Source organism: Aptenodytes patagonicus, chromosome 7 (assembly GCF_965638725.1).
Source record: "Aptenodytes patagonicus chromosome 7, bAptPat1.pri.cur, whole genome shotgun sequence".
NCBI classification, from domain to species: Eukaryota; Metazoa; Chordata; class Aves; order Sphenisciformes; family Spheniscidae; genus Aptenodytes; species Aptenodytes patagonicus.
Genome location: NC_134955.1, coordinates 33,962,294 through 33,976,828, shown reverse-complemented (window position 1 = coordinate 33,976,828; position 14,535 = coordinate 33,962,294). Strand labels below are relative to the sequence as shown.

At 46.7% G+C, this 14,535-nt stretch overlaps 2 protein-coding genes across 4 annotated transcripts; one reads left to right on the top strand and one right to left on the bottom strand.

The window, feature by feature from the left end:
* The first annotated feature begins 241 nt into the window (after window positions 1-241).
* Window positions 242-4,927, top strand: SRSF5 (serine and arginine rich splicing factor 5). 3 transcript variants are annotated; one of them, XM_076344792.1, is made up of 8 exons: window positions 242-343; window positions 892-1,037; window positions 1,246-1,316; window positions 1,522-1,617; window positions 1,973-2,042; window positions 3,348-3,421; window positions 3,762-3,872; window positions 4,032-4,927. In XM_076344792.1, exons 2-8 carry the CDS (start codon window positions 912-914, stop codon window positions 4,276-4,278), a joined length of 795 nt encoding a protein of 264 aa, XP_076200907.1. In that variant the 5' UTR covers window positions 242-343; window positions 892-911; the 3' UTR covers window positions 4,279-4,927. The 3 variants fall into 3 exon arrangements, with proteins under 3 accessions (XP_076200907.1, XP_076200906.1, XP_076200908.1); XM_076344791.1 differs by having other exon boundaries at window positions 4,029-4,927; XM_076344793.1 differs by lacking the exons at window positions 3,348-3,421; window positions 3,762-3,872; window positions 4,032-4,927 and adding an exon at window positions 2,320-2,594.
* A 2,300-nt stretch (window positions 4,928-7,227) lies between these two features.
* On the bottom strand, window positions 7,228-14,033 carry SLC10A1 (solute carrier family 10 member 1). The gene is made up of 6 exons (XM_076343519.1): window positions 13,778-14,033; window positions 12,118-12,661; window positions 11,190-11,400; window positions 9,549-9,727; window positions 8,372-8,572; window positions 7,228-7,294 (listed from the first exon to the last, which is right to left on the bottom strand). The coding sequence occupies exons 2-6, from the start codon at window positions 12,516-12,518 to the stop codon at window positions 7,228-7,230; spliced, it is 1,059 nt and encodes a 352-aa protein (XP_076199634.1). The 5' UTR covers window positions 12,519-12,661; window positions 13,778-14,033.
* Window positions 14,034-14,535: the final 502 nt, after the last annotated feature.

Below are 14,535 nucleotides of genomic sequence, written 5' to 3'. Positions count from 1 at the left end.
CGGGAGGGCTACGAACGGTATACAGCCTCGCCGCGGCGCGACAGGGCCGGGCCGGCACCCCCCGCGCCGAGGGCGGGGCCCAGACGCGCCCCCTTCCCCGCCCTGACCTAGATTCTCTGGGGAAGGGGCGGGGCGGCCGCCCCCGCCAATCGCCGCGCCGCGCCAGCGTCACGCGGGGCGGTGGTGACGCGCGGGGCCGCCTCCATTTTGCAGCGCAGCGGCGGGGGTGGCGCGGCAGTCCGGAGCCGGCCGTCGCGAAGGGAGGAGGGAGCTGCCCGCCAGCCGAGCGCCGACTGCTCCGCGCGCCCGCCCGGCTCGGCCCGCGCCGAGACCTGCAGCCCAGGTTCGTGACAGGCGCGGGGGCCTCCCTGCGGAGCGCCGCGCCGCGGGCGGGCTGGCGGCGTTGGAGGAGCAGGGTCGGTGGGGCAGGGAACTGCCGGCTGCGCGGCCGGCCAGCCTCCGACCGGCGGCCGGCCTTTTCGTCGCTGTGTTTTACTCCAGTGCCTTCCGCGGAGCGGGCGCTGTTGTCGTCGCTGCTGGGCGCGGCCCGGGCCGCCATTTTGTAGCGGAGCGATGGCGTTCGCTTTTCTTCCCTTGCTCGACGGGGGCGGTGCGCATGCGCTGGCAGAGAGGGGCGGGGCCGCCCGGGTGTCGGCATGTTGTGGGCGGGGCTGCAGGCGGAACGTCGGGTTCTCATTGGCGCAGGCTAAGGCGGACCCCACCTGGCTCCTTCCTATTGGGCCGGAGCAGGGGCGCGGTCGGGCCGCGGGCCTGCTGCGGACTGCGGCAGGGAGGGCGGCTGCGCGGGGCGGGGGTGTGCTGAGTCACCGGGCAGGGCGGGGGGCCGGCGGGCTGGGGGCGCTGACGGGCTGGGCGCCGTGTCTCCCGCAGCGAGCTCCGCGCCCACAGCCATGAGCGGCTGCCGCGTCTTCATCGGGAGGCTGAACCCGGCCGCCAGGGAGAAGGATGTGGAGAGGTTCTTCAAGGGATATGGCCGCATCCGGGACATCGATCTGAAGAGGGGGTTTGGGTTTGTGGTGAGTGCCGCCCCTTCGCAGGGCTCTGCGGTCCCTGTCCGTTGGTGGTCACTCGGATCTCATGCGCGTTTGATGTCCACGAAGCTACTTTTAAAGATAATGCCATTAGCGTGCTCAGCTAAGTATACTATGTGGCAAACGAGCATTTGTTAATGTCTTAGAGATGTAATTTTTTTACTTTTATGTTTTTGCTGTGGTGGTTTTGCAGGAATTTGAGGATCCGAGGGATGCAGATGATGCTGTCTATGAATTGGATGGAAAAGAGCTTTGCAGTGAGAGGTGAGGTACCTTATTTCATGAATATATAAGCTTAAGTACCTAAAATAAGAAGTGTGTCAATTTTAACTTGCATTGTGTTATCAGTACTGTTTAAACTATTTTGTGTTTTGTTTTTTTTTTCCCCCCCAGTAACTATAACTATGAAGGAATATGCAAGAAGAAGAATGTAAAAATGTGTGGTTTTCCATTTCTTTTTTTTCCCCAGGGTTACAATTGAGCATGCAAGAGCACGCTCTAGGGGTAGAGGCAGAGGGAGGTACTCTGACCGTTTTAGTAGCCGCCGTCCACGTAGTGACAGGAGGTATGTATAGCTTTGGACTGACATAGTTTAAAAAAGAATACTGTGGGCTCATCTGATCCAAGAACTTACGCTAGAATGAGATATTAAAAGGTATTATTTGCCTTTTTTAGTCAATCATTTGATGTGGCAGTAGGATAGTGAGGATTACAAAACTTCTCAGATATGCTTGCCATCTTTATGCTTCCTCCCCAAAATATTTAATGCTTGTCCTAGATTACTCGGGGCACTTACATAGTTAAGTTGTAGTAGTAATAGTGATATGCTGATACTGGTGATTGGTACAGCCTTTGTTAATATTAACATGCGGTTATATTTTAATTACTAATAAAAGTCTCAATTGTTTATTTCTAAACAGAAATGCCCCACCTGTAAGAACAGAAAATCGCCTCATAGTAGAAAATTTGTCTTCCCGAGTCAGCTGGCAGGTTTGTTGAAACACGATTAACTATTTTGACTTCGTTTAATGGGTATGTAATGTAATTATTTTGTAAAATAATTAATTAAAATTAAATCTAATTTATTAAAAATGTTTATGTAATTAATGTAATTTTAAATAATGTAATTAAATATTTTGGATGAAAACTAGTTAATTTTAATTTATAATAATAATAATAATAAATGTATATATTTGAGGATATATATTTATTTTTTTCTTGTTTTTTAAATCCATTTTAACCACATATTAAACCCTTTATTTGCCAGCCTATCTGTGTCGTTGGCCTTATGACGAGGAGTGCCTGTGGGTTATCCTAATCGTTCTGTCTTGGTCACTCTTGGTTGGGCCTGGTTGACTTTCCAGTCAGCTCCTACAATGTCACTTGGCCACCTCTAGATCTGTGTTTGCCGGTCTAGACGTAATCGATGCACTCCTTAAAGTGCCACATTGCAGCGATCCCAGAGCGTTAACGAGATCTGATTCCTAAGTTGAGAGCTGTTCTTCCTGTAACGCTTCCGAATAAAGAGGTCCTGGTCGAAAAGAGTTGAAAGATACGAAATTAGGTGGTCGTTGGAATCCTGATCGCAGTAAAGTGGTCCTTGGTAACATCAAGCATAGAGAATGTCTGGATCCATCAATAGTCTCCTAATAGGGAGGGCAGTGCGATTAATGGCTTCCATCGACTGGGTAGTGTTCGTCAAGTGGGTGGCGAAGAGCCAGTCGGGCATATGTCATGACGGTATCTCCGGTCGCTTAATGCAGTTTGCTGCTTGGCTAGCCTAGGGAAATGTTAATAAAGGTAAAGTAAACTATATTTTTAATGACATATGGGGCACAAAATAATTGGTGTTATGTAAATGTAATTCTGTATGCATATAAGACTCGTAATGTAAATGGAGACTGAAATAGTACAAAAATATATGGGTAGTATTTCACACTCAGTCCAGTATATATACAAATGTACTTTTTTACTTCTCTCTCTCTCTCTCTCTCTCTCTCTCATTTTCTCTTTCTCATTTAATCTATATAATCTTTGTAGACTAATATTTTCCTTAATGTTAAGACACTTTATTAGCATTTTGCTTAAAGCAATATGCTTTTTTCATTTATTTCGTGCCCTGATACTGATAATTGAATTTTGATAGAATACAAGTATGGCAATTGCCATGTTTGTAATTTATCTAACATCTTCTTTTTCAGTAGTCATAAGTTTCTTTTGTTTGTTTTTAACTGTTTTTTATAGAGATAAGTATTAATTTCACTTCTTTGCATAACATAACTGGTCTTGTGTTAGGATCTCAAAGACTTCATGAGACAAGCGGGGGAAGTAACCTTTGCAGATGCACACAGACCTAAGTTAAATGAAGGGTAAGTCTCTCAAATCATCTCTTGAAAGCTGTAGAGTAATGTTTGTATGTATAATATTTGGGGAGGGAAGCTGGCTACTTTCAGTGCTCAGCAGCTGTTCGTGGTTTAATTTAGCTACCCTTTGAAAATGCATTCTCTGGTATTTGGGGAGGGGAATTCTTCAATTCATGCTTGAGTTATGACAAGGGATGGCTACACCGAGCAGTGAGAGTTCTTTTGAGTTGGTTTGTTGGGTTTTTTTTTCTCCAGAGTATGTTTTGCTCTGTCATCAAAATTACAACTTGTAATAGTGAGCTCTGTGCTTTGTTTTTTGTTTTGTTTTGGGGTTTTTTTTTTGTAGGGTGGTTGAATTCGCCTCTTACAGTGATTTAAAGAATGCTATTGAAAAACTTTCTGGTAAAGAAATTAATGGAAGGAAAATCAAACTAATTGAAGGCAGCAAAAGGCACAGGTATGGATTTCTAGTCTCTTAAATAATGCTTAAAGATTCATTGAGAAAGCTTTGAAGTCAGTGACCAGGCAGCCGAACTGGAGACCAGTTGCCGTCTGGTTATTGTCGTGGTCAGTGACGTTTCATTGCTAACACCGATGCTCTTTGTTTCCTCAGTAGGTCCAGAAGCAGGTCACGGTCTCGTAGCAGAAGCTCATCCAGGTCTCGTAGCCGTTCCCGTTCCCGCAGCCGCAAGTCTTACAGCAGGTCAAGGAGTAGGAGCCGTAGCAAGTCTCGATCAGTTAGTAGATCTCCAGTGCCAGAGAAGAGCCAGAAACGTGGTTCTTCCAGTAGATCTAAATCCCCATCATCTGTGGATCGGCAGAGGTCTAGATCGAGATCGAGATCTGTTGACAGTGGCAACTGAACTCTAAGTAACTTGCCCTGGGGGCCCTTTTTTAAACCATACTTGCTAAAACTTGTGGTAAGTATGTGACTTTCTGTGGGGAAGGGTTTGGAGGGGGGGGGGGGGGAGGGGATGGGGGAATTTTGTAGATGTGGACCATGGTGGGAAGGGTTATTGATTAATTGTATTAAATGTTTTTTGATAACCCTTTTCTTGCTCACATTTTTTTGTGAATGTCTGAAGTGTATAGTTTGTGTATATTGGCAGAGCTCTTTATAACTAAAGCAGACAAATTTTTTTGTACTCCAAAAAAAGTCATCTGAACACTTAATTCCCAGCATGTTCAATGTGAATAGCAACTCAAACATAAGTTTAATATCTCAAACTAAACTAGTAGCTTTAGGCATCTAAGAGCTCTACATGTGCTGTACATAAAGCTTTATTTCAGAGGGTATTTTTTTGTGCTTTTGAACCATTGTTTCGGTCAGCAGATTAAGTGCTGGTCAGTACTGGTAATAAAACTTTATTTTAAAAGCTTTTCATTTAATGAGACTTGCACTACACTAAGAAAATGGCCGTTTCACTGCCCTGTGGTAATAATATTCTATAAAGCACCCTAATTCTTGATACTTAAGAATTAAATAGCTCAAATAAAGTATAAAGAAACATGTCTCTACTTCTGGTGTGTTCTTACTGTTAATAAAGTGTTTGTGACCATGCCTCGTATTGTCGGACAGTCAAAATGCTTCTTAAAGATGGGTCTACAGCAAGGCTATCGTTGAGTGTTTCGGGTGTGGGGGAGAACTTTCTTTTCAATACATCACGCTATGTCCTTGGGTATCTTTATGTTCTGAAATACAAACCTTGATAATGAGGAGAATCACGCTGTCATAGTTCATAGCAGAAAGTGGAATGGACAAGTCATTCAGGTTTTAATCACTGGATCATAAGCATGGAACATAAAAGATGGATGTAGTCGGCATGCTTCATGAGTGTGTGCACACGTGTGTGAGAACATTGAGGTGTGGATAAAGCACTTTTATAGGCACTGGTCCTCGTTCTGGAGGAAGAGGAGGGATTTTTAAGTTGGGTGGGAGTACTGCAGCAAGTGGCACCCCGCGGTTCTGCGTTCTAGTGTTTGTGCCTTACTGGGGCAGCAACCCTCTGCAATCCCTGTGTTTCTCAAGCCCTTGCTCGTGTTACAAGAGAGCTTTAGAATTTAATTTTAAAAATAACGTGCTTTCTTACAAAGTGCTTTACAAAGCTACTCCAGTAATCCAATGAAACCTTCAAAAAGATCTCTGGAGCCTAGGATGGGCTTTGGATTAGGTCCTAGGAAATGCAAGGTGGTTCTGTTGAGAGCGAGGTCTGGCTTTGGGGGGAGTGAGTTGTTTGGTGTCTCTGCAGGCCTTGCTGCCTTTTCTCCGTACTGTTGCAGAGTTCTCAGTAAATGTGTTCCAAGCTAACCGACGAGAACAAGCTTTTGTGCCTTGTGAATCTGTCCGTTACGGTGGCACTGCATCAAACTGCTGGGCGCAGGCGGTGAGAGGTGGTCGGACGGATAGGCAGTTAGTGAGTGGGGTTATCACTAGCCGGCTTTGGGGAGTGGGAGGCTTCGGTCTCGGAGGTTAGTTCAGATGCTGGATCATCTTGAGAGGCGTGGAAGAAGAGGGCTTTAACCTCTAGGGGTAAAGGCAGCGTTGAGACTCATCTGGGTGTAAGGTTAGCTGCGTTACCTCAGGTCAGTTGATCCTTCCTGCTTCCTTGACTGATGATGGGCATCTGTGTTCAAGGGAGACTTGGCTCCAACAGGAGCCCAGGTGGCTGAAGGCACCTGATGATTGGAAAGGGGTGGGATTTCAGACACTTCCCTCCCTCAGGCTAAACGTGAAGCACCGCCTGCTCTGTAAGTAGCTGTTTCGAATTCCCTTTCTGAATCACACCACCTGCCTTGCAAGCAGCGTGAATAGATTTCTGCGTTTTACGTTTGGTTTAGAACATGCTCCCAGGCTTTGCATTATGGAGGGTTATGTTGACTTCTGGCGAGAAATGATTCTGCATTTATGAAGCGTAGGTTCTTGGTACGAGCCTGTTTATTCTTAGGTAAGGTGCGTTACTTCAGGTTACAATGCATACTTAGCACGTTGGAGGTGTTAATGCCAATGTTTCCCCATGCTCATATTTGTAGCGCGACAATAGCTAGATGGTGTCCTGAAGAGGTTGTGTATTTAGTTCACTGACTCCTGCAAAGCAAGGCACGTTCAAGGCTCATGTATTTTCAGAGGTACGGCTTGCTGGACCCAAACTTGACGTACTAAGGCAGTTTGCATAGCCGTGTTCAGTTTTTGTGGCCTCTGCTGCGTGGAGAGCAGTGGTACGCTGCCCAGTGCTCGGGTTTTGGAAAACGGGAGTGACCAGCAGTCCACGGGCTGCTCAGCTGCACACTGGGTCTTGGTGGCTCCTGCGCTGAGAAACTTTCACACCTCATTTTGGGTCTTTGTTAGAAAAATGACATTAATCCTCAGCGATGTCTTTGGGAGCTGCTTCCAACACGTGCCAGCAGGACAGTAACAGGTAAGTGAAATTAAAAAAGGGAACTGATGCAGGCGGTGATTTTCATATGGGTAAAACTGGGGGCAGTCGCTTGGGAGCACGGATCTAAACTGTCCCAAAGGGTTGTCACGATGACTTGGAAGTCACTGGAAGTGTCCCTCATGGGCAGGCAGGGAGACGCTTGAAGAGTTGGAGACCTGTGGAGCGAGGTCTTCGGGAAATAACAGTGAGGGTGCAAATAGCTCTGTGGTGATGCCTTTGTCTGGCGTAAAATGAGCGTATCGATAAAAGTCTTACACAGGACTGCTGGAGACCTGTAAGCCAGCTGCAGAAGGTGAAGTTTGGGGAGGTTGTGATAGTGGCTGCTGCAGAATCAGTCTGTATTGTTTTCCTGGTTTCCCACATTTTCTGCAGGGTCTAGACACTGGTTTCATTTCTTGAGCAGTAACTGTGTCTACAGCTACGCAGATCATCTTTGCTGCATCTGAAGAAAAAGAAAAACGTAGTGAGAATAAGCAGTTCTGAACCCAGCTTATGGAAAGACTGTGACACAGCTACAGTTGGTGTTGCTGGGTCGTTTAAAGCAAAAGGAAGGAACTTTGAAGTCCTGCCAAAATACTTAAGCTGTCTTGTTTCCAGTCATTTATGAATCAGAACCTGGACAGCCACCCTTTTCATAATAGTCTTGCAAGCACCCGTATGGCTGTATCCAGTATCAACTGCTTTGCACTGAAGGCACACTTGAGGATACAAATTGAGTGGGTTTTTTTCCCCATTAACAGTCATCCTTCAGCTATAGCTATAAGATACGGTAAAGTGCTCCTGTAGCAGCTGCTTCTCTGTCCCGAGGGACTGGAGAAAGCTGGTCTGGAAGCATCAGGGGGATGACTGGTGGAGAATCTCATTCAGCAGTGCATTCTCCAGCCATCTTTGCAGGCACTCAGCTGGGCTTTGGCATTGTGGACCTGTTGAAGTTGGAGAAGAGTCTACCTCATGTCTATACCAATACTGTATATATATTTTAATTAAGCTTGAATCCATTTATGTACTTTTCTAGCAAAAGACCCATGTTTCCTTCCTTCAGCTGCAGTACTTGACAGTTCTGTCCTTCCCACCCCCAAAAAAAATGACACCCTTCAGTGAATCTCTCAACAGTTTACAGCGAAGCTGGAATTTGTTGCATTAAAGAATATCTGATGTTCTCGTGTAGTTTTAGGGGTGTGTGTGTGACTGTTCTTTGCATGTGCTCGGTGCAAGTCATAGCTTTTGCAGGATGCCCATCCTAGTTTAAGCACAGGACTCTGAAAACCTCTGAGCACTGATAATATAGATGGTATATAGCTATGTGAAACATTCTGCTGATACAAGAAGTCATAATTTCTAATGTCTTCAGTTACCTGTGAATTTTTGACTGTGATTTGTATTTAATGCATTGGGCATGGTAATTGAGTTAAAGGGCAGCCTGATTCTGCCCCGAGAAAGCAGCAATTCATTGGTAATTATATGTAAGCATATGTGGTTTGGATTGGAAAGTGTAAGAAATACAGGAGCAAAGCTGTACTTGCCATTTGGTTTCTTTATTCTGTCATGGATCCTGAAGACCAGGACCAGCAGAAGTCCCTCTCCAAGCTGGAACAGCAAGTAGAGCAGTGGGAAGAAGTACAGGGGGCCGATGATTTCTGGGGCAAAGGCAACCTTGAGGATAGTCAAGCAAAGCTGTACATTCTGGCAGCCAGTTTCCATGCATACTGTCCGCCTGCATCTGAAGGAGGAAAAGTTAAACGGATCACAGATTTAATCCACTTTCAAACAACTTAAAAAGAACCCTGCCCACCTTGCTGTTGCAATGCTTCGTGCATTTGCCTGTGCTAAAAGCTGCTTTATCAGGAGCAGTACTGGGGTCCCTAGAAGGTTTTGCCTCGTGTTCCCTTTGCAATGTGCAGACAGATCATGTTACAAATGCGGACTTTGTGCTTAATGTTATTTGGAGGCCTTGGGTCCCACTCTGGGTGCTGCAGCTTCCTGCAGGAAAGGAATCAGCTTCTGAGGTGGAAAGAGGAGTCCAAGGTGTGAAGATAAAAAATAGTGAGGACTAGCGGGCTTCCTACCTGGATTAGGTAGGATGAGAAAGGGAAGGAGTGGGTTTTATATGCAAGGTTTCCATCCTGAATTCCTGGGGCTGCAGCTGAATGCACTGACTGGTTTGGGGTAACTACCAGCTGAGGAACAGTTGTGTCACTTGGGGTTTGGTCTCTGTTGGTATTCCCTAATTCTTTGTTGTTCTTTGATGCTGTTCATTCTCTTCTTCCCCCAGCTTCATTACTCAGAGCAGAGGCTGGTAATGTATGCTTAGCGGGTCACTAGTGACCTTAAATCAAAACTATCCATCTGCTTGTTCAGTGAACCTGCATAATGGACTTCCACCCCTTCCGTGGTGATCAGCTACCTGTGTCAAAAACTGCTCCAGCTGCTCCTCCCCTCTCCACTGAGCCGAGCAGAGGTTGAACTCATTTCTCTCCCCACTCAAGGTGTGGGAGTATTGACTTGGGACCAGCTTGCAGCCTGTCTGCTCGTACTCCTACGGCCCATTTTGGGATACTGCAGTCAGTGTTTATTTTGCAGAAGTACATCCACGTTGAAACCCATGTTGTCACCATTGCGCTGTAGACCAGAGCTGTCGTACCTCTCTGTTCCTTTGGCGACAGAGAGTGAGGGGAGGGGGGAGTGGAGGAACATACCGGTCATTGAGCTTGAAGATTGCGGAGAGAACATAGCCCAGCAGGAATCCAATAAAAGGCAACAAGGCAGAAGATCCCAGGAGGGATGGTGAGAAGACGACCGTGATACTGCTTCCCACATTGGCCACAGACAGAACGATTATTGCAGCAGATGACAGTAGAAGCACAACCATCCCTGCCTAAAATAAAAGTGGTCAAGTCATGGACAAGATAAAAATTCCCAGCAAAATTTGTTGGAAGTGGCTGCCCAGTTCCCAGTCCATCACATATGTAAGTATATAGTGAGAGTGCCTAAGTGCCTTTCATGGACACAACTGTTACAAGTAGACCTTAAATAACAATGTATCTTTCTGGTCTACAGGCAGAATGGCTGGCTCCACCAGCCACTCGTTTCTGAGGCATTGCTACCTGTCTCTCTGTTCAAGTCGCTTTGGGGGTCTAGCGTGACATCCTTTCCACCCAAAGCAGGTGTGCCTGCCTACAGCAGGTGTGGAAGGTGGTGGCTGCATTTTCAGATCATCTCACTGGTGTCTGGTGATTCAGCAGATGAAGGACCTGGGGAATTTTGGGAGGCAGAATACACAGCTCTCCTGCCTGTCCCTCCACTTTGGACTCCAGTTTGGACAGAGTTCCCCAGGTGTTTTTTAAAAGCAACCCTCTACCCTCTTCCTCTTTTGTAGAGAAGATAAATGGAAAGGTGGTGTTAGCAGAAAGGAACATGAACCAAGGGTCAGCTGGGCCGGTGTAGGTCACCTTCTCATGCTAGGCTTTTAAAGCTTCTTTTGAAACCGTTCGGTCATCGCTGCCTTGTGCTGGATAAAGGAACCTTTGAAGAGCTCTGGTCCTCCTGCGTCTGCTCTAGCCTGACTCCTGGGTTCCCGTGCTTCTTAGAGGTTAGTGATTCCTAATGTCATTTTATCAGGTCTGTTATTGAATCTTGGCACCCATTTCTTGCTGTGCTTGGTCCCAGTTTCTCTGAGATGAAGCCTTAGTGAAAGAATCTATGAAAAACAGGTTTACAAAGTTGTTAGCAGCTCCCGGGGTACTGCTAGTGGAGCTCTTGAGTTAGACAATGGTGTAGGTGGTTAGCTGGATTTCCCTTTTGCTGTGTAAATGCCTGATGTACAAAGGAGGCGTAAGCGGGCGCTTAGCGATCTAGTGGCTTCTGCTGGATAAATATCTCATTGATGTAAGCAGCAACTTTGTGATGTGACTTTTGCCATGTGCTAGACCTCTGAGAACAGAGGGGTGGGGTTTTTTGGTTGTGTTTTGTGGTTTTTGTTTGTTTGTTTTTGTTTTTTAAATCTGGGGTCTGCTTTGGTTACAGCAGTAGTTGGTGGCAGTACCTATGAAGCTCATTAGTGCTGCTTGTAGCAAAAGAAAATGAAGTTAAAACTGAAGCCAACAAAGGAGAGCAAGGTAGGAAGTTGCCTACAAAACGTTGTTTGACTAGAAAAGGTGGAGGACTTTGGGCAAATATTTTAATGATTAAAGTGGTGAAGTGGATGTCTTGAGTTCTGTCCTCAACCTTTTCATTGATTTGTGGCACGCCATAAAGAAGTTAATATTTCTGTGCCTCTATTTTTGAAAACTTCCTTGAGACCCTTGGTTGAAAGGCAACTAGCACAGGATACTTCTTACCTTTATGGTAAAGCCAGTGTACTGTGGTTTCTTCTCGTTCAAGATGATGCCGATGGCACAGGGGATTAGCATTAAGACCAGGGAGGTGATTATTCCTTTGTAAGGCACCTTGCCCTCCAAATCACCCTCGTATAGTCCTCCCGAGTAAAGGTACAGAAGCAGAGGCGTTAGTCCAATTGCCAGGACCATTGAGCATGTGGTCATTACAATGCTGGGATGAAGAAAGGACTCTTCAGTAGAAGAATGACACTTTTTTTATGGAATACGCTCATTTTTCTTATTAACCTGGACACATAGTTTTAATGTGAGACTTTACCTTGCTCTTTCCCAGCCTGTCACTGAGGTTTTCCCATCACTATCAGGTTGTATAAGGATGTGATATGAATAGAGAGGGGGCAAGATGATTCAAGTTCTATACCAGCTCAGAAAGGACCCTCGTTATGGGTGCAGCTCACACTTCAGAAATTCACAAGTGGCAGAGAAAGTGATACTTCATATTTTCCCCCTGGATCTTGTTTTATTGCTAGGGTTTGTTGGATTGTGGGGTTCTGCTAGTTCAACGTTTCTCACTGATGCAGCCTTTTCAGACAGTGTGCTCAGTTTACACAACTATATGCTGCTATACGGATAGATGTAGTAGATATATGCTATATGTACTGCTACGTGGAGGCAAAACAGTGTTCCTGCACCCATCTCATCAAAAGCAGCATGCCATATGCTTCACAGAAAGGTACAAAATCCCATTTGATTGTAAAATAGGGACAAATTGGCCCATTGAGCAATATGGGTGCTTTAAAAATATTCTAAACTTGGTATTTCAGTCTTTGTCCAGCTTCTTGGGGATTGATAATGTTGATTAAGCTGATTTATGAACCAGTCGTACGACTAGATTGATCTGGGCAATGAACACATACTCAGCTTGCCTTACCTGAGGTTCATGTCCCCTCTTAGTGCCAGGCTAAAGATGTTGGAGAGGTTTCCCCCCGGGCAGCAGCCACAGATGAGGATGGCCAGGGACTCTGTAGCACCCAGGGGGAAGAGCTTGCCCAGTACGAATGCTGTCAAGGGCATGATGCCATACTGAGCCATTACAGCAATTGCCACACCTTTGGGTTTCCTGAGGTGAGTTGTGATCTTGGCTATCTCCATCGTACACCCCAGAGATACCATGATGACGAAGAGGACCACAATAAGGATCGCATTCAGGGCTTTGTCCGTGGCCTGCTGGCCGAATGCAAACGGTGGTGCCACACTGGTCAAGGAGGTGCTCTGCGTGTGACCTGGGCTCCAAAGCTCTGGGCTCTCAGAAGCTCCCTTAGTCTTGTTCATCCTGCGGAAGGGTTTAGAGGTCCCTTCTTCTGTAAGTTGCTGGGAAGGTGAGGAAGGGATTGATTCAGAAGTCCAATTAACATCCAATTAATGCAAGCAAAACATGAGCTCTCCTTCAGGCCACCACTGTTATCGTTCAGCAGCTGTTGAAACAGAAATCCATCTTTGAGCAATCAGCTGTGAACCCCATTCACTTCAGTAATACGTTGTGCAGTTTGTGTAGCTTCTGCTACACAAGAGGTCCCCCCCCTCTTCCAGTGTCCGCTCTCACCATGAGAATGAGGACATAGCTGGTGAGAGCGAGAGGGAGACTCGTTCAAAACTGGTAAAGATGGGCACTTCATACAAAGGAAAATGAACCAGAACAACTCTCGTCTACAAGATACTGCTGAAGCCAACGCTTAAAAATATGATGCATCCAGGGTACTTTATTTTTAACGAGGGTTGTGCTTCTGGCCATAAATCAATCTCTCAATAGGACGGCTAGGAAGAAACTTTCTCCATGGACAAGTAGTTTCTCTAGCAAACTCTTAGGGACCTTCGTGTCTCTTTTCCTGATGCGATAAGTCTGACACTGTCTAGAAATTTTTTGATTGCATATAAGAATGAATTCTCCAAGCCTCACCAACATCAAAAATATTATTCCCTCCATAGCACTGAGGGAAGGTTCTGTGTGGCAGGAGCCTCAACTGACCTCTGCAGTGCAAAGCTGTGCCCGCTGCAGCACAGCAGTGTTGCTTTCAGGGCCTGAGGTGCTCTGCATCGTGATCCAGCAAGCGGTGCAGGCATCACCCAAGCTCTCCAAGCAAAGTCAAATAGGCAGCTTTTGCCCATCCTGGACTGTAACCTGCCTTGTGCCTTCAGTACAAGGCTGCACAGCACAACATGCACGCAGAGCTCTAGTGTGCAGGGAAACGGGAGCTGGGCAGCTGGTGCTCAGGCAGGAAGGGGGACCAGAGAGGTGGCTGGTGAAGATTGTTCCTCCAGCTGCTGCAGAGGTGACCTCTGCTCATCCCCCCACTGCTCCCTGTCCCCTGGCTGTACAGGGGATGCGCTTCCCTGCATCTGCCACGCTGGGGAATGGCACATTGCCTGCCCCGTCCCCAGGTGCCATGCTCCCTGATCCCTCTGCAGGCTTTGCCTTCATTTAAGGCATTTATTGCCTTCAAATCAACCTGAGACAACCCTAGTTCTGGTGTGGGACTCTAGAAACATATAAAGCTGGGCACATTAAACTAGAGTGAAGCGAATGCCGTTACCTTACATGCCTGTGGATGCGGCTGTGGGAGACTTCGGTGAGATTACCCACGGCTCTATCCCTTCCTGGCCGAGCTCGGTGAGCGATAGCACTTTTCAGTCCTTCTGCTTCAAGAAAATCTTTCCTCCTTGGCAAAATCTTGTCCTCTGCTTGTAGAATACAAAGCCTGGGTCTAAAAGAGCCTTGTAGATAGGGAAGTTGTTAATTGATAGTTGTGTTATAGGACTGCAGTCTTTTTCCCTCTGCTGCAGGACTGGGGAAGGGATTTTAACCAGGGAGGTCTGCTGCAATATGGCTGAGCTCTAAACCCTTTGCTGAAGGACATTATAATGCTGCAGTAATGTATCCATCGCTCCTATTCATTTGGGAGCTCAACAGGCTGAACCTCTCCAGCCCCATTGCTCTGGAAACGTCGCTGGTGGCAGGCAGGAATGTCAGAGCCATTCTTCCCCACTTGCTCTTGCTTTGATTGGGAACTTTGTTTTCCAGGCTGGCAGCCAGGACGGAAAAGCACTGACAACAGCTCTGGAGCCCAGCACGGGCATCCCCCATCGGGCAGGGAGGAGCGGTGCCTGCAGCAGTGCAGGACAGAGCCCCACTAGCAGCTCCCAGTGGCTCTGTGCATCCGTGCCCATGGCTTCTCCTACACCCTTGTGAGCACCACACCGCCATGCTTGGGAACAAGGGCCCTCCCTGTAAATTGCAGATGGTGCTTTGAGACCTCTCTGTCACTGTGGTGGCAAAAAGTACTGACCAGCC

Excerpts from the sequence above, each read along its gene's own strand:
- SRSF5 (XM_076344791.1), top strand. The coding sequence starts at position 912 with ATGAGCGGCTGCCGCGTCTTCATCGGGAGGCTGAACCCGGCCGCCAGG. Across the intron at positions 1,038-1,245 it reads AGAGGGGGTTTGGGTTTGTG|GAATTTGAGGATCCGAGGGA; the intron begins GTGAGTGCCGCC and ends GTGGTTTTGCAG. Across the intron at positions 3,873-4,028 it reads GAAGGCAGCAAAAGGCACAG|TAGGTCCAGAAGCAGGTCAC; the intron begins GTATGGATTTCT and ends TTGTTTCCTCAG.
- SLC10A1 (XM_076343519.1), bottom strand. The coding sequence starts at position 12,518 with ATGAACAAGACTAAGGGAGCTTCTGAGAGCCCAGAGCTTTGGAGCCCA. Across the intron at positions 11,401-12,117 it reads AGAGGGGACATGAACCTCAG|CATTGTAATGACCACATGCT; the intron begins GTAAGGCAAGCT and ends TCTTCATCCCAG. Across the intron at positions 9,728-11,189 it reads ACACTGGCTTTACCATAAAG|GCAGGGATGGTTGTGCTTCT; the intron begins GTAAGAAGTATC and ends CTTTTATTTTAG.